Genomic DNA, 23,907 nt, shown 5'->3' on the forward strand with positions numbered 1-23,907 from the left:
CAGATATACAAATAAATACTGTGTTTCCCCGAAAATAAGACCTAGCTCATGGAAAGATAAGACATCCCCTGAAAATAAGACCTAGCGCAACTTTGGGAGAAAAAATTAATATAAGACACTGTCTTATTTTCGGGGAAACAGGGTAGTTATAGATTAAGGGGCGGAAAAGACACACACACACACACACACACACACACACACACACACACACACTAACACTAGAGTAGGGGTGTCGAACTCAATCAGAGAAGGGGCCAAAATCTAAAATCCAGCCTAAATCGCGGGATGAATGGTTTACTGAACAGTCATAAACTGTCATTGTGATGGAAATGCAGCGGAGTGCAGTGATGACAGCGCGGTGTGGGCCACATTGCAAGGCCTGGCGGGACGGATTTGGCCCGCGGGCCTTGTGTTTGGCACATGTGCACTAGAGGGTCCCTTGGCCTGGCTTGCAGGGATAAGGCCAAAACCATCTCTCCAACATCTCCCAAGGGGTCCTGGATTGCAAGAGGGCAGTTCTTGGGTGACACACCTCAGAATCGGGCTCCCTCCTCTTTGGTTCCTGATGCATCACCTGAGAACCGCAGCTGCCGGGTCACTGGAGCTTGGCAGCTCCTGCATTGAGTGTCTGCTCCCTGGTGGTCAGTGTGCATCATAACTAGCGGTTGGACTGTCTGCCCACTGGTGGTCATTGCACATCATAGCCACCAGTTGGATGGTCTAGCTAGCAGTTGGATGGTTGCTTAGGCTTTTATACAATATATATATACTATAGGCCTGGTGCATGAAATGTGTGCACGGGTGTGTGTGTGTGTCTGTCTGTCTGTCCCTCAGCCCAACCTGCGCCCTCTCCAATCTCGGACTCTGTTTAGGCCCGACCCCAGTGAGATTAGGCCTAAACGGGCAGTCAGACATCTCTCATAATCCAGGACTGCTGGCTCCAAACCACTCGCCTGCCTGCCTACCTGGTTGCCCCTAACTGCTTCTGCCTGCCAGCCTGATCACACCCTAACCACTCCCCTGCCAACCTGATTGACACCTAACTTCTCCCTTGCCGGCCCAGTTGTTCCTAACTGCCCTCCCCTGCCAGCCTGGTTGCCCCTAACTGCCCTCCTCTGCAGGCCTGGTCCCCTGTAACTGCCCTCTCCTGCCTGCCTGGTCATCCCTAACTGCCCTCACCTGCTGGCCGGCCTGGTCTCCCTTAACTGCTCTCCCCTGCTGACCTGGTCGCTTCCAACTATTCTCCTCTGCAGGCCTGGTAGCCCCCAACTGCCCTCCCCTGCAGGCCTGGTCTGCCCCCCTTCCCCCTACTGCCCTCCCTTGCAGGCCTGGTCCCTCCCAATTGTCCTCACGTGGTGGTCATCTTGTGTCCACCTGGGGGCAGCCATGTTGTGTGCTGGAGTGATGGTCAATTTGCATATCATCTCTTTATTATATAGGATAGATGCTATTTTGGACAAGGTTAAAGTAAAATGCTAGAGGAAAGAAGAAAAAGTGTAGTTAGTTCCAGTCAGTAGAATTAGTGGCAATAATGAGGGGATATAGTATATTTGATGCAAGTCTTGAAAGATTAGTAGAATTTATTCAGAATTGGAGAAATGGTTAGAAACGCTAGGGGAAATGTTCAGAGTTGGCTAAAGTGATAGTATTAGTAAAGGCATAGAATCAGGAAACTATTTTGCTTATTTGAGTATTGATATGTAGTTTTATGTGGGTATTGTGAGAGAATTGGAAACATACTCTTACTTTAATTGAAACTGAATTAAAAACAAATCTGTTAAAAAGGGCCTAAAATCCCAAAATAAGGAATTTAGACTTTTGTAAGTAATAGGGAAGGTGGCATTCCTATATTCTTTATTTTACTTTACCAACTTTTCTTTTATTGATAATATTTTGGTAGGTAATTCCATGATAAATTTAAACTCAGAGGTTTTTACTGTTGAGGGCAGTTTTCTATCTTGACTCATAGGTAGGTAATCTTTTGCCTTGTTCAGGTTTAATCTAAGGACAGTATCTTATTCCGTGAAGCAATCCCCCCCTCCTCCCTCCACTTAGTATGAACTAGACACTCTGGAGCACATGTGTCAAACACAAGGCCCGCGGGCCAAATCTGTCCCGCCAGGCCTTGCAATGTGGCCCGCACCGCGCTGTCATCACTGCACTCCGCTGCATTTCCATCACAATGACAGTTTATGACTGTTCAGTAAACCATTCGGCCCGCAATTTAGGCTGGATTTTAGATTTTGGCCCCTTCTCTGATTGAGTTCGACACCCCTACGAGTGTGCAACATTCAGTGATAAGCAGTACACTACTAGCCCTTATGATACAGTCACACAAATAATACTGTGATTACATACTATGAAAAAAGACTAAAGAAAAAAACGAGGATATTTAGAACATGTAATAGAGTGACTGAACTTAATCTCAGAGATCAGAGAGGGCTTCCTGCTGGGGGAGAGTGGAAGTGAATTAGACAAAGATGAAGGGGAAATTTAGTTGAAAGGAACAGCAAGTGGGTGAAAAATTGGCATTTTTTAGGTGAGCAACATTATCAAATCTGCATTTTTATATTCTATGTACAAATGCCTACTAGTATGTGCATAGAATATTTCTGGAAGTACTGATCAGAGTAGCTATCTCTTGGGAAGAAAATAAGGAGATCTAATTTTAGAGGGAGATTTACTTTGTGTACTATCTTATAGTATCAATTTTTAAAAATTAGTTGTTGGCCAGTCAGTTATTTAATGTATTAGTTTTGTTTAATTAAAAAATATGTTTAAAGTTGCAAAAGAGGGTGGCAGTGTGGGGGCAAAAATGCCAAGCAGACCGAACTATTATAGGAACCAGGAGAGATGGTGGAGAGTGGATCTATTTAACATATTTTTCTTTAGAAATAAAATTGTATATAATTTGGTAATAGATAATAGATTGATTCAAATCTTTGTATAAGGTAAGAAAGGAGGGAAGTATTTAGGATGACTACCTATATTTATGATTTGTGCTGTTGAATTAGTTACAATGTCATTTACTGAGAGAGGGAACCCTAGGAAGAGATTTAGGTATGGGAGGTAGAGTGAAGGTCATGAACTGAGTTTGGGATACACTGAAGCTGAAAGTGCCTTGAAATATCCAAGTATAGGTGTCAGGTAACAATTGGATACATGAGTTTATTGCTCAGAGGACAGGGTTGGTCTGATAATAAAATTTTGAATGTTATTAGCATATTATTTTTAAAAATATATATTTTATTGATTTTTTCAGAGAGGAAGGGAGAGGGATAGAAAGTCAGAAACATTGATGAGAGAGAAACATCGATCAGCTGCCTCTTGCATATCCCCGGCTGGGGATGTGCCCGCAACCAAGGTACATGCCCTTGACCGGAATTGAACCAGGGACCATTGAGTCCGCAGGCCAACGCTCTACCACTGAGCCAAACTGGTTTCGGCATTAGCATATTATTGATAACTTGAGCTTGGATGACTGCTTCTTCAGGAGAAATCATAGAGTAAAAGTAAAACCTGAGAATTATTAAAAAGAGACGGTCCTTTCCTGAGGAGCATAGTTACTTACCATTCATTTCTAAATATAGAATGTTCTTCTAAGTAATATTATATTTCCATGTAAGAAATAAACTTAAGAGGAATATGTATTTCCAGCTGATAAGAGGAAGAATATCTCAAAATAACTGATGATCTTCAAATGAAACTGTGTGTGTGAGAAAAATTGTTAATTTTATGATTTTTGTTTTACAGCAAGTGAAGTTTTCTCCTGGGGACAGAATAAATATGGCCAGTTGGGTTTAGGCACTGACAGTAAAAAGCAAGCTTCACCACAACTGATTAAGTCCTTGATTGGAATCCCTTTCATGCAAGTTGCAGCAGGAGGAGCCCATAGTTTTGTACTCACCCTTTCTGGAGCTATCTTTGGATGGGGACGCAACAAATTTGGTCAACTAGGTCTTAATGATGAAAATGGTAGGTTCTCATTACTGCAAATGTACTTTTAAGAAGAGATGATCCTTTGAGATGACTCAGTGAGCGAATCTTAGTGTCAAAGAGAAATGAACTGAAATCTTCCCTGATAGGGAGGTGGGAGGAGAGGTTAATTTTAAAATGCCATTTGATAATAATTTTAGGGGATGGTGGGAGGCCAAAAAAATAACATTTTATCATAAAATAAATTATAAAAATTATAACCACAAAAATTCTTTGCTGTTGGATATTCATTAAAAGATAATTGAAAAACATCACTTCAAATTGGTAGCCACATTATTGGCTAACAGTGCTGAAAAGAAGCAATACAATTATTTTGAAAAGTAAACAAAGCATTCATTGAAATTTTCAAGGATTTATTAAAATAATCTGGATCATTAAATTAATCTTTAGTTTGGGCTTCACTTTTAACATTGATTCTAGAATCTTGAAAATAAACATTTGGAATTTAAAAAATTATAACTACTTGAAACAATTTGGGATCTTGGAATTGATTTTTTCTTAACTACGTTAGGTCAAATGCCAGTACTTGAAATACAGAAACTAAGTTCATAAAGTTCAACATAATTGTAATAACAAAAGTGAGTTGTTGATCTAGTAGCAACTAGTAATGATAGCCAACTAATACTCTGAAAAATAATTTAAAATGTTTTTTTCTGCATAAGAAAAATTGGGTAGAGCATTATATCTCTTTTTCTCCTAGAAAATAGCAGAAAATATAATTTTCAAAATATGATCCTATGAGTTGAATTACCATGAGGTGAATATAAAGTATGTGTATGGATTATAAGCAAATAGCTTTCTAATTCCTTGATTGCTGATTTGCGTTTAAGCAATTCAGCACTTAAATTACTGTTTTTAAATTCCTCCTTCATCACAGTAGAATAGAAAGGCCTGAAACCCAACTTAGTAGCCTTGTAATGCAAAAATCATTGAATCATGGTTAAAATTATTTAGTCATCACTGTCCACTGAGCTTGGGAAGCTATTGCGGAAACTCTGTAGAAGAGTTTTAATTAAATATTATTAACGTCTCTTGTTGGAATTTTCAGATAGGTATGTTCCTAATTTACTAAAGTCACTAAGAACTCAGAAAATAGTTTATATTTGTTGTGGAGAAGATCATACTGCTGCACTAACCAAGGTATTGTACTCCTATAAAACTTCTTTATTATTACTCATAGAAGTTATTTCATAATTGGTAAATGTTTTCCTAATATGTACATTAAAAGCAGTGTTAAAGATATTTTAAAAATAATTTATCTTGGAAAAGGACCTAGATTATTATTCTCAAAAACAGTTTACCTTAATTTTCTCATTTATTTTATGTTATGAAATGTGAATTATAACCTTCTGTTCAATGATGATAATATATATTATTCCGTTTCTCAGCTTTGTGTGAAATACTGCTTAAATAATTTGAATAAAACAATTCCTTTTAAGTTAGTCAGGCTTGCCATGCTGTATATCTCTATCCCACTCATGCATAGCTCTTCTTAATTTTAATTTAGCTCCCATTTGGCTTATAAATATAACAAATAAGAAAGCAATCTCATTCACAATAGCATGAAAAAATAATAAATACTTAGGAACAAATTTAACCGAGGTGAAAGACTTGTACACTGAAAACTACGTAAGACATCAATGAAAGAAATTGAAGAAGATACAAATAAGTGGAAAGATATCCCATGTTCTTGGATTATAAGGAGTAATATTAATATATACACTATTCAAAGTGATCTACAGATTCAGTGCAATCCCTATCATAATTCTTATGGCATTTTTCACAGAAACAGAACAGATAATTTAAGAATTTGTATGGAATCATTGATGGCCCAGAATCAAAACAATCTTGACAAAGAAAAGGCTAGCGATATCACAGTTCCTAGTTTCAAATTTTATAAAAGTAATTGAAAACAACTGTACTGACATAAAAACAGATACATAGACCAGTCAAAAAGGGTAGCCGAGCAATAAATGCACACATGTATGGTCAACTAATCATTGACAAGGCACCAAGAACACACAGTGGCACAAGATAGTCTTTAATAAATGGTGTTTGCAAAATGATATCTACATGTAAAAGACAAAATTGGATCCCTATCTTGTGCCACTCATAAAATTTCAAAATGGACTTAAATATGAGGCCTAAAACTGAAAAACTCTTGGAAGAAAACGGGGGGGGAGGGGGGAATCATTAGTTTTGATAATCATTTTTTTTTTTTTTACATGACACCAAAAGAGCAGGCATCAAAAGAAAAAGAAAAACAAATGGGACTATATCAACAACAACAACAAAAAAACAAACAAAAAAAAACCTTCACTGCAAAGGAAACAGTCAACAAAATGAAAAGGCAACTTATGAAATGGGAGAAAATATTTGTAAATCTTATCTGATAAGGCTTAATATTAAATATACTAGTATATAAGGAACACCTAAAACTCAATATCTTAAAATAATCTAATTATAAAAAGGAGACAGTCCTGAGTAGACATTTTCCCAAGGAAGAACACCAATGGCCAATAGGTACAGGCAAAGGTGCTCAAGTTAACATCACAGTCATCAAGGAAGTACAAATTAAATCACAATGAGCTATCACCTCACATTTTTTAGGATGGCTATTCTCAAAAATCCCCACAAAAGACAAGGCTTAGGGAGGATGTGGAGAAAGGAGAAGCCTTGTACATTGTTGATTGGAAGATGAATTGCATAGCCATTGTTGAAAACGGTATGAAGTTCCTCAAAAATTATAAATAGAACTGTATGAGCAAGCAATTCCACTTCTGGAATTATATCTGAAGGAAATGAAAACAGAATCTCAAAGAGATAACTGCACTCCCATGTTCATTACATCAGTGTATAAGTGGAATATTAAAATAATTTAAAGAGAAACAGTAGAATGGTGTTTGCCAGGAGATTGGGGGAAATGGGGAGGTGTTAAACAAAGAATATAAACTTTCAGTTACAAGATAAATTCTGAGGATCCAGTGCACAACATGGTGATTATAGTTAATAATACTATGCTGTATAATTAAAATTTTCTAAGAGTAGGTCTGAAGCATTCACACACACAGACGTATGTGAGGTGATGGATTTGTTAATTATCTTGGTTACAGTAGTCATTTCACAATGTTTATAAATGTCAAAACCCATTGAATTTTGGGAAATTAAGTCATTTCTGAATAAAACGGAAAATATCAGTTACAAAAATCATAAATAAAAAATTAAAAATTTATATCCAGAAAAGTAAATTAATACTAACTTTATCTACACTAATAAAAGAGTAAGATGCAAATTGACTATACCTTCACAATACCCATCAGCCAATTAGGAGTGAGTATGCAAATTAACCCAACAAAGATGGTGGGTTAATTGGCATATACAGGCGCTGAGTGGCTGGGGGTGGGACAGGACACAAACGTTCTACATTACCCCAGCCACTCTGGGCCTCTGGGCAGCATGGGAAGGCCGAAGGGTGTCTCCAGCCTGAGCGAAGGCAGTGCAGGCCACCAGGGGAAGGAAGGCCCATTCTTGCATGAATCTTCATGCATCAGGCCTCTGTTGTGATAATACTATTGTAATATATATTTTTACCTGTTAGATGTTTAAGCCAGTGAAGATACATAAACATTTATAGGTAAAATGTTTGATGAGAGAGAGGGAGAGAGATAGAAATATCAATAATGGCAGAGAATCATTCATTAGCTACTTTCTGCACATCCCACACAGGGATTGAGCCTGCAGCCTGGGCTTGTGCCCTGATCGGGAATCAAACCGTGACCTCATGATTTGTAAGCTGATGCTGAACCATAGCCATGCTGGCTGGGCCCATAATTTGCTTTATTTTATTTTTAATCCTCACCTGAGGATATATTTTTCATTTTTCCGTTGATTTTTAGAGAGAGTGGGGCAAAACATCGATGTGAGAGAAACACATCGATTGGTTGCCTCCTGCACAAGCCCCAACCAGGGCCCAGGTCGGGGAGGAGCCTGCAACCAAGGTACATGTCCTTTATTGGAATTGAACCCAGGACCCTTTAGTCCATAGTCTGGCACTCTGTCCACTGAGCCAAACCTGCTAGGGCCCATAATTTGCTTTACAGTACTGTACAAAAGGACTCTGGAATGGACATCCGAGAAAAAGAAATGGTAGTACCTAACTTTTGCTATGTGTTGAAACAGAGTGATGGTTATATATTTCATGTTTATTTTTGTCTTTAATTTGGGGTATTTGAGATTTTTCCATGACAAAAAGTTTTTAAAAGAAAAAAATCAGTTTCCTTATGTAATAACATATAAATACTTAGATATTTATTTATTTATTTATTTATTTATTTATTTATTTATTTTTATCCTCACCCAAGGACATTTTTTCAATTGATTTTTCAGACAGAATGGTAGGGAGGAAGGAGGGGTAGAGGGGGAGAGAGAAACATCCACAGGCAAGAGACATGGCATTTGGTTGCCTCCATACATTTGGGGCTGGGGATTAAACCCAAAAAAAGGGTGAATTATATTATATAAAGGTACAATATGAAGAAAAACAATAGAAAAATACTAATTTTGCTTGTTTGTTAAACTGCCATCAAAGATCACTTTATGTATATAATAACCTCTAATCCAGCTATAAATTTTATAATAATTTTTTGCTAATTTAATTTTTTTTTCATCATTTATCCCCCCTATACCCTCTTACACCTCCACCCACTCCTCTTTAATAAAACTTTTAAAGACCTTTTATATTGTGTGCTAAAAATATCAATATTTGTGCACTCTGGTTATATATACTTTGTGTTAAAAGTATAGCTTGTTTGAAAACAGGATGATACCATTTTAATGGTTTTGTGAAATTTTATAGGTGTGTACTTGGAATTCAACAAGAATATGTCAGTGAAAGGCGTTGCAAAAGTAGTTATTAGTATCTCTTCAGTGATGACTTCAACTAATTATAATAGCAAGAACATAATTAAATACTTTAAAAACGTGAAAATATTTAGTCATGAACCTGGAACTCGCTTCGTTTTAAGACATTTTACCTTAAAAAGTCTCAGGTATCATCTGTTAAATTGTGAAGATAATAAAAGTAAAAATTGACTCCATAGTTAAGATTAGTTTATTTTCCTGAAGATGATTTACTTTTATCAGGCCTTCTAATGATAAAGGGTTTTGTCTTTTTTTTTTTTTTTTTTTTTTTTTTTTAGGAAGGTGGAGTGTTTACTTTCGGAGCTGGAGGGTATGGTCAGTTGGGTCATAATTCTACTAGTCATGAAATAAACCCAAGGAAAGTTTTTGAACTTATGGGAAGCATTGTCACTCAGATTGCTTGTGGAAGGTAAGCTATTATATAAGATATTTTGGTCTCTCTAACATTATACAATTATTTAGCAAGTTTTTTTTTCCCATATGGAATAGGTTCAGCTTGTCAAGTTTCTTTCCATTGGTTCTTACAAAGTGTGAATCTCTATGGGCGAGCAGGCTGGTGTTTCAGTTGGACAAAAAAAACCTTTTCCTTTGGCATACTTTTGTTTTTGACGGTTTTCTTTCACAGGTTTCAGGAAACTATCTCAGTTCTTAGAGTACTTAGAGCAATGTCTTTCCCTTGATGTCTGCAATCACTTTAAAAAAAAAAAAAAAAAATATATATATATATATATATATATATATATATATATATATATATAAATAAATAAATAAATTAAATTTGGGTGTACAAGGAACAACTTCATATTTTCTAAAAGGCCTAGAGAACATATTGGAATGCCTCTCCTCTTTCCCTTTATTAAAGTTGGCCATTTCTTTAAATTAGTGGAAGGTGGCGGTTCCAGCTGAAAGTAAGGATTTTTTAAAATGAGTTGTTTAGGGTTCTAGTAATCTAAGATTAAAAAATATTCTCCCTTAAATGCCTAATTTGCTGTTGAGTTAAAGTAACAGGAGAAACATCTTTTATACTGATTATTTTACCTTTCTTTATCTGTTGAAGGGTATATGTAATGTGTTTATTGTCTGTAGCAATAATTTTGAAGGGACACTATAGGTCCATCTTTTTTGTTTGTTTTTACCTTTTTATTTTTGAAGAATGAGAGAATTGGCCAATTAATTACTTAATGCATAAGATTAGTTAGTGGTGAAAATTGAATTAGACTACAGATCTCCTGATTCCCAGTTGGTGGGAGTAAATATAAGTTAGAGTTTTAAAATTTATATTTATCTTTGGTAGTCTATATTAAATAGACTACCATACAAGGGGGTAAATGTACTTTGATGAGTTAACTCAATTTGACCATTTAGCTTAATTTTTTTCCACCTTGTATGTATCCTTATGCAATTTAGTTTAATTTTGTCAACTGTTAGCTTCAGATACATGAAATAACATTGTAGGTAACCTTTGGTGAACTTTTTTTTAACATCTTGCTTACATGATTATCCATATGTGTGGAGCTATGGCTCCTGTAGGTCTCATTGCTGTAAAACATACATAATTATGTACTTATTCTATTATTAATGGGTATTTGGATGTTTCAGTTATTGGTAATTACAAATAATGTTTCTGTGAACATTTATTATATGATATACGTAAACCTTTGTATTTATAAAGTATATACCTAGAATAGTATTCCTCAGTTGTAGAGGATACTTAACTTGAATTTTGCGAGTTAATGTCATTCTACTTATCAAAGTGATACTAATTCCTATTAGTATTGTATGAGAATTCCTGACACTCAGTATTTTTGTCACCATTTGGTATCATCAGACTTTTGAAAATTTTAAATTCTTGGATATGTAGTATTAATCATGATTTTAATTTGCTTTCTCATGATTTATAGGGATTGTATTGAATCTTTAGACCACTTTGGGAAATACTGACATCTTAACACTATTAAGTTAATAAATAATACAAGAAAACTCTTTTGGATACTCATAACTACCGTGTTTCCCCGAAAATAAGACCTACTTACAGGTTTCCTTCTGAGTGAAATATAAGGCATCCCCCCCGAAAGGAACCCCCCCCCCCCCACCCCCAGGCTCTGTCTCAGAATGCTATTGCTAAACATGAGAGATTTGGTCCACTGATTCTGAAAGAAATGGAGTCACAAGAAATTCACCAGGAAATTCAGGAATTGGATTGTTATGATGATGTTCCAGAACATGATGACATGATTGTCATTGAATAAATGAGTAAATTCTTGATACTGTAGGATTCACAGTTTGTCTGTTTTGTGTTGACAACTACCATACTACCGTACCGTATACAGGTAATAAATTTCCTTTATTTTCATTTAACAATAAATGTGTACCGTATTCTTCTTCCTGGAAAAATAAGACATCCCCTGAAAATAAGACCTAGTCCATCTTTGGGAGCAAAAATTAATATAAGACACCATCTTATTTTGGGGGAAACTGGGTATGTGCCCATTATGTGAAGTGTTTGTTAACATTGTTCAAATCTTCCATGTGTTTGTTTTCATCTGCTCACTTTTTAAATCAGTTACTGAAAAGGCACTACACTGACTAGTTTCAAGTTCGCCTTGTAAGTCTGTCAATTTTGCTTTTTCTTTTGAGGATCTGTTATGTGCTTATGCAGCCTAGCTGTGTGATACAAAATTCATTAGTGTAGAATAGGCTATTAATAAATATTTTGTAGAGCATTATAGAACTGTGATGGCTTTATTGATTTATTTTTTAAAAAAAATATCCATAATGTTTACTATATTTTTCTAAACGTAAATTGTTTAGAAGGTAACATTAAGTCTGAGGTTTTCTATCTTTTACTCTAGGCAGCACACTTCTGCTTTTGTTCCTTCATCAGGGCGAATTTATTCCTTTGGACTTGGTGGGAATGGGCAGTTAGGAACCGGTTCAACAAGCAACAGGAAAAGTCCTTTTACTGTGAAAGGAAATTGGTGCCCATATAATGGGCAGTGTCCGCCAGATGTTGGTAAGTTCTGTTATACACATATTAAAGTTATTGTTAAAATGTTGCTCTTAAATCATAAAGTTTTCTGTTTTAAATAAAGAATTCAAGACACATTGTTTAGTGAAAATCAGACACAAAACAGTATCTATGGTTGCTTGGTTTCTTTATATTTGAGTATATGCAAAAGGAAAGTTGGGATAAATAGAGTAATAAAAAGTCATTTCAGAGACTTGGACATAAGGGAACTGGGTGGTGACTAGATACAAGTGGAAAGGAATATTTTTGTTTTTTATTTTTAATTGTAAAATACACATAACATAAAATTTATATAACATAACCATTTTTAAGCGTATTTTTAAGTATATTTATATTGTTTTGCAGCCATTCTCAAACTTCTTTCATCTCTTAAAACTAAAACTCATTCATTAAACACTCTCCCCATTTACTCCTCCCACCAGATGACATCCACTATATTCAGCATTCTGTCTGTAAGAATTTGACTTGATCTAGGTACCTTGGAAGAGTGTAACCATGTAGTATTTGTCTTTTTGTGACTGGATTATTTAATAAATTTAGCATAATCTCCTTAAGGTTTGTCCATGTTGCAGCACATGTCAGAATATTCTTTTTAAGGCTGCATAATACTTTATTATATGTCTATACCACATTTTATCCACTCATGCATTGATGGGCAATAGGATTGTTTCCACTGTTTGATTATTGTGAATAATGCTGCCATAAACATGGGTATTACAAATATCTCTTTGAGACCCTGCTTTCAATTCTTTTAGGTATATATAGGATTTTAAAATTGTTAACATTTTCTATTTTTTTGGAATCTATATTTATAAAAATCTAAGTGACCGAATGACTGGCTGGTAGCTATGACACACACCACCAGAGGGCAGAATATATTGTCTATTTAAAATATTAAAATTTAAAAATTTGCCTTATATCCCTAGTGCTTTAGCCAAATATATAATTTATTTTTATTTTCTATTCTTTCAATAGATCTGGTTATTTTTCATTGTTATTAATTAACTAGAGGCCCAGTGCATGAATTTGTGCACAGGTGAGGTCCTCCTCCTCCTCCTGCTCCCCACAAGTCAGGGCTGATTGAGTCGGGACAATTTGCATATTACCTTTTTATTATATAGTTTTCCTTAAAGAATTTGAAAATTAAGGGCTATTTATTTATTTGATATGCTACAGCCAAAATGTCCTTGCACACATCTTCTATATATATATAAAAGCCTAAGTGACCGTTAATAGTGGTTGCTATGACACGCACTGCCACCAGGGGACAGATACTCAATGCAGGAGCTGTCCCCTGGTGGTCAGTGAGCTACCACAGCCAACCTCCCGTGACCAACCAATCTCCCATGGTCCCTTCCCGCAGCCAGCCAGCCCCAATCAACCTTGATCAGCCCCCATTGCCTGCCAGGCCGAGAGACCTCACCTGTGCATGAATTCATGCAGTAGGCCTCTAGTATATAATAAAAGGCTAATATGCAAATCTACCAAATGGTAGAACAACCATTTGCTATGACCAGGGAGAAGATGCACAAAGCAGCTGCCCCCTGGTGGTCAGAAGCATCACTCAGCCAGAAGCCGGGCTCACAGCTCATGGCTGGTGAGCACAGTGGTGGTGGCATGAACCTCTTCCACCTCCACAACAGTACTAAGGATGTCTGACTGCCTGCTTAGGCCTGCTCCCCAGAAGGAACAGGCCTAAGTCATCAGTCAGACATCCCCTAAGGGCTCCCAGACTATGAGATGGCACAGGCCAGGCTGAGGGACCCTCCCCCATCCTTTTACTGTACACAAATGTCATGCACCAGACCTCTAGTATATAAATAATTTGCCTTTTACTTACCATCATAAACTCTTCTTCAGAATTGTTGCCTTATTTTATCTCTGATTTTCTTTGGACTTTTTCTCTGAGTTGTGGAACTTGAATCTGTTGAGACTTTATTCAGTTACTAGAGGCCCAGTGCATGAAATTTGTTCCCAGGGTTTGGGGGCCCTCAGCTTGGTCTGCACCCTCTCCAATCCAAGACCACAGGGATCAGGCCTAAACCAGCAGTCGGACATCTCTCACGCAATCTGGGATGCTGGCTCCTAACCACTCGTCTGCCTGCCTGCCTGCCTGCCTGCCTGCCTGCCTGCCTGCTTGATCGCTCCTAACTGCCCTCCCCTGCTGGCCTGATCATTTCTAACTGCTTTTCCCTGCCAGCCTGATTGCCCCTAACTACCCTCCCCTGCTGGCCTGATGGCCCCTAACCACCTCTGCCTCAGCCCCCGCCACCATGGCTTTGTCTGGAAGGAGGACTGGACGACTGGAAGATGTCCGGTTGACCTGGTCTAATTAGCATATTATCCTTTTATTAGTATAGCTGAGCATACTATGAAAAGGTCCATAACTTTTTATTATAATTAACCTTGAAGATTCTTGTTTGTTTGTTTGTTGTTTTTGGTAACTAACAGGCTATCTCAGTTATGCTTCTATTTTGCCAAGTTCAAGATGTGATACTCTTTTTGTTTGATTTTTATATATAGAATATGGCTTTATTTCTTCCAGTTACTTATGTTTGGAATACACATTTATTTTAGTACCCTGTTTCCCCGAAAATAAGACAGTGTCTTATATTAATTTTTTTCTCCCAAAGTTGCGGTAGGTCTTATTTTCGGAGTATGTCTTATTTTCAGGGAAACACGGTAGTAGTGTTCTTTTTCTTATGTCCTCAGCAGCATATTGGCATTTTATCGTATCAGTTTCTTCCATAAAGGATACTAATAAACGAATAAGAATTTTGTATTTTGAAGCACACTGGCTATTGTAAAGAATCATGTGTTTCAGTTTATATAACTTAGTCAATTAGGAATGCATATTACTACCTTGGAGTTATTTGTATTAAAATGAGAAAGGAGATGGAGTTTTAAAATTAGTTATTTTACAATTTTGTTTCATCAAAAACAATATTGGTTCACAGTAGCCAACATCGATCAGTTCAAGTGTCCATCTACAGAGGAATGAATGAAAAATATAATATGTACATGTAATCAAATAGTAGTCAGTCATAAAAGAATGAAATTTTGGTCTATGCAACAACGTGAACCTTGAAAACATGTTAAGATACAAAAGGATACAAATAATCATGTTAAGATACAAAAGATACAAATAATCATGATTCCTCCTATATGAGGTACCTAGAACAGTGAAATTTATAAAAACAAAATAGTATAGAGGTTACCAGGGGAAGAGGAGAATGAAGAGTTATTGTTTAAAAGGGTACAGAATGTCTAGGATGATAAAAAAAAAAAAAAAAGCATTCTGGAGATGAACTATGATGATAGCTGCACATGATTTTAAGTGTGCTTAATGCTGCTGAATTGTACAGTTTATTTATTTTTAATATATTTTATTTATTTATTTTTTTATAGATTGGAAGGGAGAGGGATAGAGAGCTAGAAACATTGATGAGAGAGAAACATCAACCAGTGGCCTCCTGAATCCCCCCAACACTGGGAATGTGCCCGTAACCAATGCACATGCCCTTGACCGGAATCGAACCCAGCACCTTTCAGTCCACAGACCAACGCTCTGTCCACTGAGCCAAACCAGTTTCAGCTGAATTGTACACTTTAAAATAGTTAAAATGGGTCCTTGGACTGAAGGATCACAGATTTAATTCCCTTCAAGGGCACATACCTTGGTTGCAGGTGGGTGCCGATAGTAAACAATAGATATTCCCACTTCAATGTTTCTCTCTCCCTTCCTTTCACACTCTCTAAAAATCAATGGAGGAATATCCTTGGGTGAGGATTAACAAAAAAATAAAAAATTTTAAAAAAGAAATACATAAAATAGTTAAAATGATAAATTTTATTATGTACCTTTTACAACACTATATATACTATATACTATGATACATATACCGGGTGGGGCAAAAGTAGATTTATGCTTGTGAGTACACCAAACAGTTTATTCTTCTATCGTTATTAATTATTGTAGTTTTCATATAACTGAGCCTACTTTTGCCTCACCCTTTATAATGGTTGATAATTATTTGCACTATACTAAAGGTGTGACATACACACTAGTTAAATGTGAATTTAATTTACTCAACTCTTCCATAGGTGAAGTCTATAGCTTCAGTGTAAATCACATTGTTAACATAATTTAATCTGGTGTGGCCTTAAGGACATAGATAACACTTTTTGATAGATATTCTAAGGACTTCCAGGTAGTTCCTTAAAGCTGGCCAAAGGGGTAATGTTTGGACATCTGTATTAGTTTGCTAGGGCTGCTATAACAAAATACAAACTGAGTGGCTTGAACAACACAAAATGTATTGACTCACAGTTCTGGAGGCTAGAAATCCAAGATCAAGGTATTGGCAGGATTGCTTTCTTCTGAGGGCTATAATGGAAAATCTGTTCCATATATCTCTTCTGGCTTCTAGGAGTTTGCTGGCAGTCTTTGGCATTCCTTGCTTAGTAGATTTCTGCCTTCATTTTCACATGGCATTCTTTCTGGGTGCATATCTAGGTCCCAATTTTCCTTTTTTTTAAGGACTCCAGTCATCTTGTATTAGGAGCCTATCCTATTTCACTATGACCTCAACAAATTATATATGACATCAATGTTTTTCTCTCTCATCCCACTTTACCCCACTATCTTAAAAAAGAAAAGAAAATGAAAGAAAAAAAGATACAGACTAGAAAACACCATTTTTGTGTGCAGGCCAGAAGAAAGACTTCTAAACTTACTAAATGCTGCTTATGCTTGTGGGATCATTTAATGTTTGTACTTGGTCAGTCTCATTTCCATAGCAATTAGAATATTCCCATATATTTTATATCATTGGGTCCATGAATGGGAGGATGATTAAGAGAAAATTCAGTAGCATATTTGATGCTTTGAAAAATGTGATATAAATCTTGATTTTTTTTTCCTTTTTTACATTTTTTTATCACAGACTCTGAAGAATCTTTTTGTGTAAAAAGAATTTTCTCAGGTGGTGATCAGAGCTTTTCACATTACTCTAATCCCCAGGTAATAGTAGTCATAAATAATTACTAAATTCAAATAAACTTGAGGAAATTTTTCAACCAATAAATGTTCTTTATATTTTATAAAGTAACTAGAGGCCCAGTGCACGAAATTCGTACACGAGGTTGGGTGTATGTGTCCCTCAGCTCAGCCTGCACCCTCTCCAATCTGGGAAATCCCTCTCACAGTCCAGGACTGCTGGCTCCTAACTCCTCACCTGCCTGCCTGCCTGATTGCCCCTAACCACTTCTGCCTGCCAGCCGATCGATCACCCCCTAACCATTCCCCTGTCAGCCTGATCGACGCCTAACTGCTTCCCTGCAGGCCTGGTCACCCCTAACTGCCCTCTTCTACTGGCCTGGTCACTCCCTACTGCCCTCTCTGCAGGACTGGTTTTTCCTAACTGCCCTCCCCTGCAGGCCTTGTTGTTCCCACCTGCCCTCTGTGAACTCAGTTACTCCCAAGTGCCCTCCCCTGCAGGCCTGGGTCCCCCCCAGCTGCCCTCTCCTGCAGGCTTGGGTTCCCCCAACTGCCCTCCCCTGCTGACCTGATAGCCCACTACTGCCCTCCCCTGCTGGCCATCTTGTGGTGGCCATATGTGTATTGAAGTGATGGTCAATTTCCATATTACTCTTTTATTAGATAGGATTGGCTTACATTTTTTCCCCCTCAAGTTTATAAAATTTTGCTGATTCATTTAAGAAGTTTTTGTTTCAGGTGTTTAGTAGATATTTACTTCTGTTTTTTAAAAAGCCAAATACTATACATACTATATTTGATTATATATCTAGGTTTAAATTATAGGTAATATCTCTTCCCTCTGACTAATATGCTTGTTTTAAAATGTAGAATGGTGGGCCACCAGATGACTTTAGATGTCCTGATCCTTCAAAGCAGATCTGGACTGTGAGTGAAGGTCTGATTCAAAAGTGGCTGAGCTACCCCTCTGGAAGATTTCCTGTGGAGATAGCCAAGTAAGAAATACATTTCACCTGCACAGCACAAACTCCCAACTTCATGGTAGAGCAAACCTGTACTTAGGAGTTTTTATTTAAGTAAATATTTTGTTAAATATCACTTACTGAATTGTATAGAAAAGATAAAATGCCTAGAACTTCTATAATAACGGGTATCTTAAGAGATCCTTCTTTTAGATTTATGTTAGAATTCTTTCATATACATAATGATACATGAAATGCCTTTACTTTTTTATTTTATTTTTTTTATTTATATTTTTTAAAAATATATTTTATTGATTTTTTACAGAGAGGAAGAGAGAGGCATAGAGAGTTAGAAACATCCATGAGAGAGGAACATTGATCAGCTGCCTCTTGCACACCCCCCACTGGGGATGTGCCTGCAACCAAGGTATATGTCCTTGACTGGAATCGAACCTAGGACTTTTCAGTCCACAGGCCTATGCTCTATCCACTGAGCCAAACCGGTTTTGGCTAAATTTCTTTATTGATTAAGTATCACATATTTGTCCTCATCTCCCCACCCCCAATCCCCACCCCGATGTTGTCCTTGACCGCTGGCTAGACTTATATGCATGCACACAAATCTTTGATCTCTCCCCTTTATCCCCACCCTCCCCTGCAGTCCCTCTGAGGTCCAACAGTCTGATCCATGCCTCCTTGTCTCTGGGTCAGTTCTTATTCATCAGTCTATGTTGTTCATCATTTCCCCTAGATGAGTGAGATCATGTCCTACTGCAAAGTGTGCAATTCCTTTGAATATTAAATGTAGCCACTTTAGGATTAGGATTGAGATGTTTCTTATAGCTTCCTAGTGGTCACTGTCTTAAACTTTTATACTCCCAGGAAGATTTGAGTATTACTTTCTTGAATATTTTGGTTATAGATGAACTTATTTAACTTAAAGTTTTTCTAATTGTAGGTTGTGTTGGTGTAGGCTTCCAAAATAATAACATCCCAGATTACATTTACCAGAGTGTGAAATTAAGAAAATTAAATGTGCATGTTATCACTTAAAAATTTATTTGAAAAACATCAGATGTGTTAATGAGTCAGATGAAAGTAATATTTGAAAAACTCAGGGATATATAGTAATATCTTTATCAAGTATTATTTAATCAATCTTTAATTTATAAAATGTAAGATTCTAATTAAGTGTTGATGAGAAGAATGCTTGTAGAATTAAATAATCGATTAAACATTTATTTTAATTTTTATTAAAGAAAGGCAAACAGATTTTTCATTTTGTGATTTTTAAATTCCTTTTTAGTGAAATAGATGGAACATTTTCTTCTTCTGGTTGTCTAAATGGAAGTTTTTTAGCTGTTAGGTAAGTGGCAATACTTTGATATACTGAATTTTTAAAGTTTATTATATTAAATAAGTGAAATAATTTTAAAGTTTTATTATTTTCTCTCTCTTTTTTTAATAGCAATGATGATCACTATAGAACAGGTACCAGATTCTCAGGGGTTGATATGAATGCTGCTAGGCTTTTATTCCACAAACTTATACAACCTGATTATCCTCAGATAGCTCAGCAGGTTTGTTTTTTTTAATTGCCTCATATTTGTATTATGTAACATGTTGAGTGTTTTATTCCATGTCACTATATATTTATAGCTTAATTTACTTTACAGTTTCAGACTCTTCATTATGGTGCCCTTTGTATGGTTTTATTAAATACAGTCAAACCTCTGTTCTCAAATTGTTTTCAAGCAATTCACTCTCCAAGTTGATCCCTGAAAAAAATGTCCTGGTTGTTGAACAAAGCTTCCCTTCTTGACAAAAAGCATCTCTCAGGCTACAGAGGAGAGCATGCAAGTCAGTTTACCAGCTACTATCTCCTTAACATTTTAGGAAGTTGTGCTGTGAACATTTTGTTTTTGTCTTTGTTTGTTTTTGCTTTTGTCACTGGTGAAATGGGCAGTTAGTACAATTTTAAAACATAAAGAGGCCATCAAGAATACTAGTGTTGCTAAGAATGTGAAAGAAACAATGATCACAGGCAATTGAATAGGTTAAAAAAAAAAACACACAAAAAAAACTTGCTGGTTTAGATAAAGGGAAAGCAGTCAGCCAGTCACAGAATTTCAGAGGCATTGATACGTGAAAAAGTAAAGATGCTGCAGGCTGACTTCCTAAAGGACACCCCTGGAACAAGAACTGAAAGTGATTCCTTTAAGGATAGGAGAGGTTGTTTTGGTAAATTTAAGAAAAGAGTGTTAATTTATAGATTGACCAGGGCTTTAGACATATACTCTATCTAAGAAAGGTTAAAACAGGGTATCTGGAATGAATTCATTTTGGTTTTCAAATAAATCGTTTTTTGAAGAGCCTTCCAGAATGAATAAGTTCAAGAACCGAGGTTCCACTGTATATAAATATAATAATTCATTACACATTAAAATATTTTTATTTTAGTTGTCAAATAACTGTAAATCTTTTCAGACATCTGGCACAGACCCTTAATTGCTCAATGTTGTTTAAGAAAGAGAATTTAAATGAAACTTGCATACAAGAATTTTTTTTAATTTTTATTGTGCTCCAAAGTACATTTACTCAGTTATTGCAAGACTTTTTTCTTTCACTATTTCGTGTTTGCTGTAGTATAAGATTATCTTTCTGTTTTTATATTTTTGGAAAGTACATTTATTTTAAATGAAGTAGGTTTTACTTTTTGTCAAAATATAGGTGGCAGCTAGTTTGGAAAAGAATCTGATTCCTAAACTGACTAGCTCCTTGCCTGATGTTGAAGCATTGAGGTTTTATCTTACTCTACCAGAATGTCCCCTGATGAGTGATTCCAACAATTTTACAACAATAGCAATTCCCTTTGGTACAGCTCTTGTGAACTTAGAAAAGGCACCACTGAAAGTACTTGGTAAGAATTTAATTTTTTTTTCTTTTATAACTTTTTCTTTTTAAATGAAAATGCTCCAAACTTATTTACTGTATTGCTCTTTGAAAATTTTCTACCTTGCTTATTTGACATTGTCTTAGGGAAAAATAAACCTGTTTTTTCTAGTCACTTGATGCTAGTTGTTGAAAGTATTAACATTTTTATCAAACACAGTGGCAGAGACTGCATCAGGAAAGATAAAAGTTGTTTTTCATATTCCCATCTTCTCCAGAGTGATCTTGCTATTAAAAAAAGTAAAGGACAAGGAACAATTAAAACTGAACAAACATGGTATTAAATCCTCCTTGAACTCTGTTAACCCTTTGCATTCTTTCCCTCGCTAGTTTTTTTGTTTGTTTGTTTTTTTAAGGGTATTCCATGTCTTCAGAATGAAGTGTTTTTGTTTTTGCTTTTAATATGTTTTTATTGATTTCAGAGAGGAAGGGAGAGGGAAAGAGAGATAGAAACATCAATGATGAAAGAGATTCACCTATTGGCAACCTCCTGCTTGTCCCCCACTGGGGATCAAGCCTGCAACCCAGGCATGTCCCTTTGACCAGTATCAAACCCAGGACCCTGCAGTCTGCAGGCCAGTGCTCTGTCCACAGAACCAAACCAGCCAGGGCTCACTTGCTAGTTTCTTGATGTTTGATTTATTTCTCTGCATGTAAATGAGATTCTACTGCTTATTTGATCTTACAGTTCTCTTTCCTTTTCCTCTCATTTTTTTACCTAAATTTTTCTAAATTTTTTTAAAAAAATGTGTTTTTATTGATTTCAGATAGAGGGGGAGAGAGATAGAAACATCATTGTTTAGAGAAAATCATTGCTCTGCTGCCTCTTACACACCCCCTACTGGGGATCCACCCTGCAACCTGGGCATGTAACTTGACTGGGAATTGAACTGTGACCTCTTGGTTCATGAGTTGATGCTCAACCATTGAGCAACACCGGCCAGCCAATTTTTCTTATCTTAATTTTTCTAATTGTAAAGATTTCATCTGTATCTCCAGGTTGTTATAATTTTTTTTTTTTTTGCTACAGTTAACCCAGTGCTTTCCTTCCTAAATAATATTTGTTGGTATGGGAAGCTGAGATATATGAAAGTAATAAAACCAGTACAATAATTTATAGGCTGAAGATGAGCAGTGGAAGCAACAAGTAAGGGATAGAATTTTGGAATCCTAGGGAATGAACTAGTAATCGAAGAGAGAAGCAAGGACTTAGAAGTAGAATATCATTTGTTTTGTCAGAAGTTTTTGTATTCCTTCTGTCTGCCTCTTAGGATTGAGTATATGTAGTTAATAACAACAAATAGTGAATGTGGGAAATGACAGACATTTTTTATTGTTCAACTCCTGTATTTTATTTTCTGGAGCACCTTGCCTTTTAAAGGTAGTGTTTCACAATATTTCAACTTTGTGTTGAGAGAGAAAGCTTGGAAAGATCCTTAAATATTGGAGCAGGACAGTTCTAAAGTGTTTTATTTAAAAATTTAAAATTCTAATTTCCAAAGCATTTTTTAATAATAACTGGTTTTAATATTAGGTATAATAGGAAACCATAATTGTAACTTAATTTTTATTTTCTTTTTATTGGATGACACTGGTTAACAAAATTATACAGGCTTCAGGTGCATGATTCAACAACTCATCATCTGTATAGTTTTGCTTTTGAAAGCTTTTAGAACAGTATTTTTTAACTTGAGGGTGAGGTGAGATCAATAAACCCTCGAAATGTTACATAAAATACTGTGTCATGCGTATTTTCCTGTAATTTTCAAAGAGCCACTGCTTTAGAAGAAAAGTTGGTGTTATTTTGAAAATCATGATTCTTTAAGTTTATTTTATTTGTGTGTTCACCTTTCAATAACAGAAAACTGGTGGTCATTACTTGAACCTCCACTATTCCTCAAGATTGTAGAACTTTTTAAGGAAGTTGTGGTACATCTTTTGAAACTCTACAAGATTGGCATTCCCCCTACTGAAAGAAGAATTTTCAACAGTTTTCTTCATACTGCATTAAAGGTTTTAGAAATATTACATAGGGTATGTCCAATTGTTTACTTTCTTTTCCCCATTGCTACTAACAGATTGATGATGCTTAATTTAACATTAATATATTATAGATTTAGATTAGCATAAAAGATACATAATAGAATTTGGAAAAGTTACTTAACTTTTTCTTTAAAAGATTTAATACATCTGTATTTTGGAGCTTTGGTCTTATTTGACTGTTACAGATAATTATGGAAAACTTGTCTGTAGTTGGGCAGACCAATAGCATATTAGTGAATTAGAATTCTCTTTATATATTCTTGTGAAGAACATAATTTGTTAGTTTAAATTACATGTTTTTTGTTATTTATAGGTGGTTGTCATATAAAGGAGACTGAATCCTAGTTGTGATTATGTGAATCAAAACTCATATTCTTTTACTGTTGGGTACTGATGGCTTCAGTTAAAGAAAAACTTCATTAGAAACAAATGACTAACTTGAAATAGGAATTATATATAATTCAATAATTTCCCTATTATTCTTTCCTGCCCTTCCTCTCAGTATGAGAAATAGTACCCTTTATACTTGTAGCAGTTCAAAGTTATATGAAGAAGTAGTCTCAGCTGTTTCATTAAAGGTGGATTTGAGACATCCTTGGTAGCTGGTAGGTATATATCTGTTATGCCATTTGGTATTCTTGAGATGCTATTTTCTTTTCGGGAGACATGGTCTAAGGGAGAAGCTTATGTTTGTAGCCTTACAAGTGACTAAAAATCTCATATAAACCTTTACTCTTTAGTTTCCTCCCATTAACAACTTCAATGTTTTCAGACCCTTCTTACCTAGTACCAAGGTGAACAATGAGAGAATAAAAAAGATAGTCCTTCTGTTCTCTATAAGAAAGAACCCTAATGGAGCATTTATTATTATTATTTTTTATTCTTTTAGTAAAGTTCCTGATTATTTTCTAAATGATTTGACTTTTTGAAATGACTCCTTTATATTGAGAATGTCCAAGGTTTCTTGGGGGATGGGGAGGTGGTCATTTCTCTTCACTTTATAATCA

General features: G+C 35.8%; 1 protein-coding gene across 11 annotated transcripts in view; it reads left to right on the forward strand.

Annotated features, from left to right (window-relative positions):
- Nucleotides 1-23,907, forward strand: part of HERC4 (HECT and RLD domain containing E3 ubiquitin protein ligase 4) — an 89,652-nt gene that overhangs the window by 34,452 nt on the left and 31,293 nt on the right. For 9 of the 11 annotated variants that reach the window (XM_045581814.1, XM_045581807.1, XM_045581808.1 and 6 more), the window contains 10 exons: nucleotides 3,754-3,975; nucleotides 5,045-5,136; nucleotides 9,195-9,325; nucleotides 11,769-11,929; nucleotides 16,891-16,967; nucleotides 17,814-17,938; nucleotides 19,212-19,271; nucleotides 19,374-19,485; nucleotides 20,636-20,825; nucleotides 22,719-22,891. In XM_045581814.1, coding sequence (XP_045437770.1) covers nucleotides 3,754-3,975; nucleotides 5,045-5,136; nucleotides 9,195-9,325; nucleotides 11,769-11,929; nucleotides 16,891-16,967; nucleotides 17,814-17,938; nucleotides 19,212-19,271; nucleotides 19,374-19,485; nucleotides 20,636-20,825; nucleotides 22,719-22,891 — 1,343 coding nt within the window. Of the gene's footprint in view, nucleotides 1-3,753; nucleotides 3,976-5,044; nucleotides 5,137-9,194; nucleotides 9,326-11,768; nucleotides 11,930-16,890; nucleotides 16,968-17,813; nucleotides 17,939-19,211; nucleotides 19,272-19,373; nucleotides 19,486-20,635; nucleotides 20,826-22,718; nucleotides 22,892-23,907 lie in introns of those variants that run through there. The other 2 variants (XM_045581815.1, XM_045581816.1) reach the window with 1 other exon arrangement.

Source organism: Pipistrellus kuhlii, unplaced genomic scaffold, assembly GCF_014108245.1.
Source record: "Pipistrellus kuhlii isolate mPipKuh1 unplaced genomic scaffold, mPipKuh1.p scaffold_m20_p_15, whole genome shotgun sequence".
In the NCBI taxonomy this organism is placed as follows: domain Eukaryota; kingdom Metazoa; phylum Chordata; class Mammalia; order Chiroptera; family Vespertilionidae; genus Pipistrellus; species Pipistrellus kuhlii.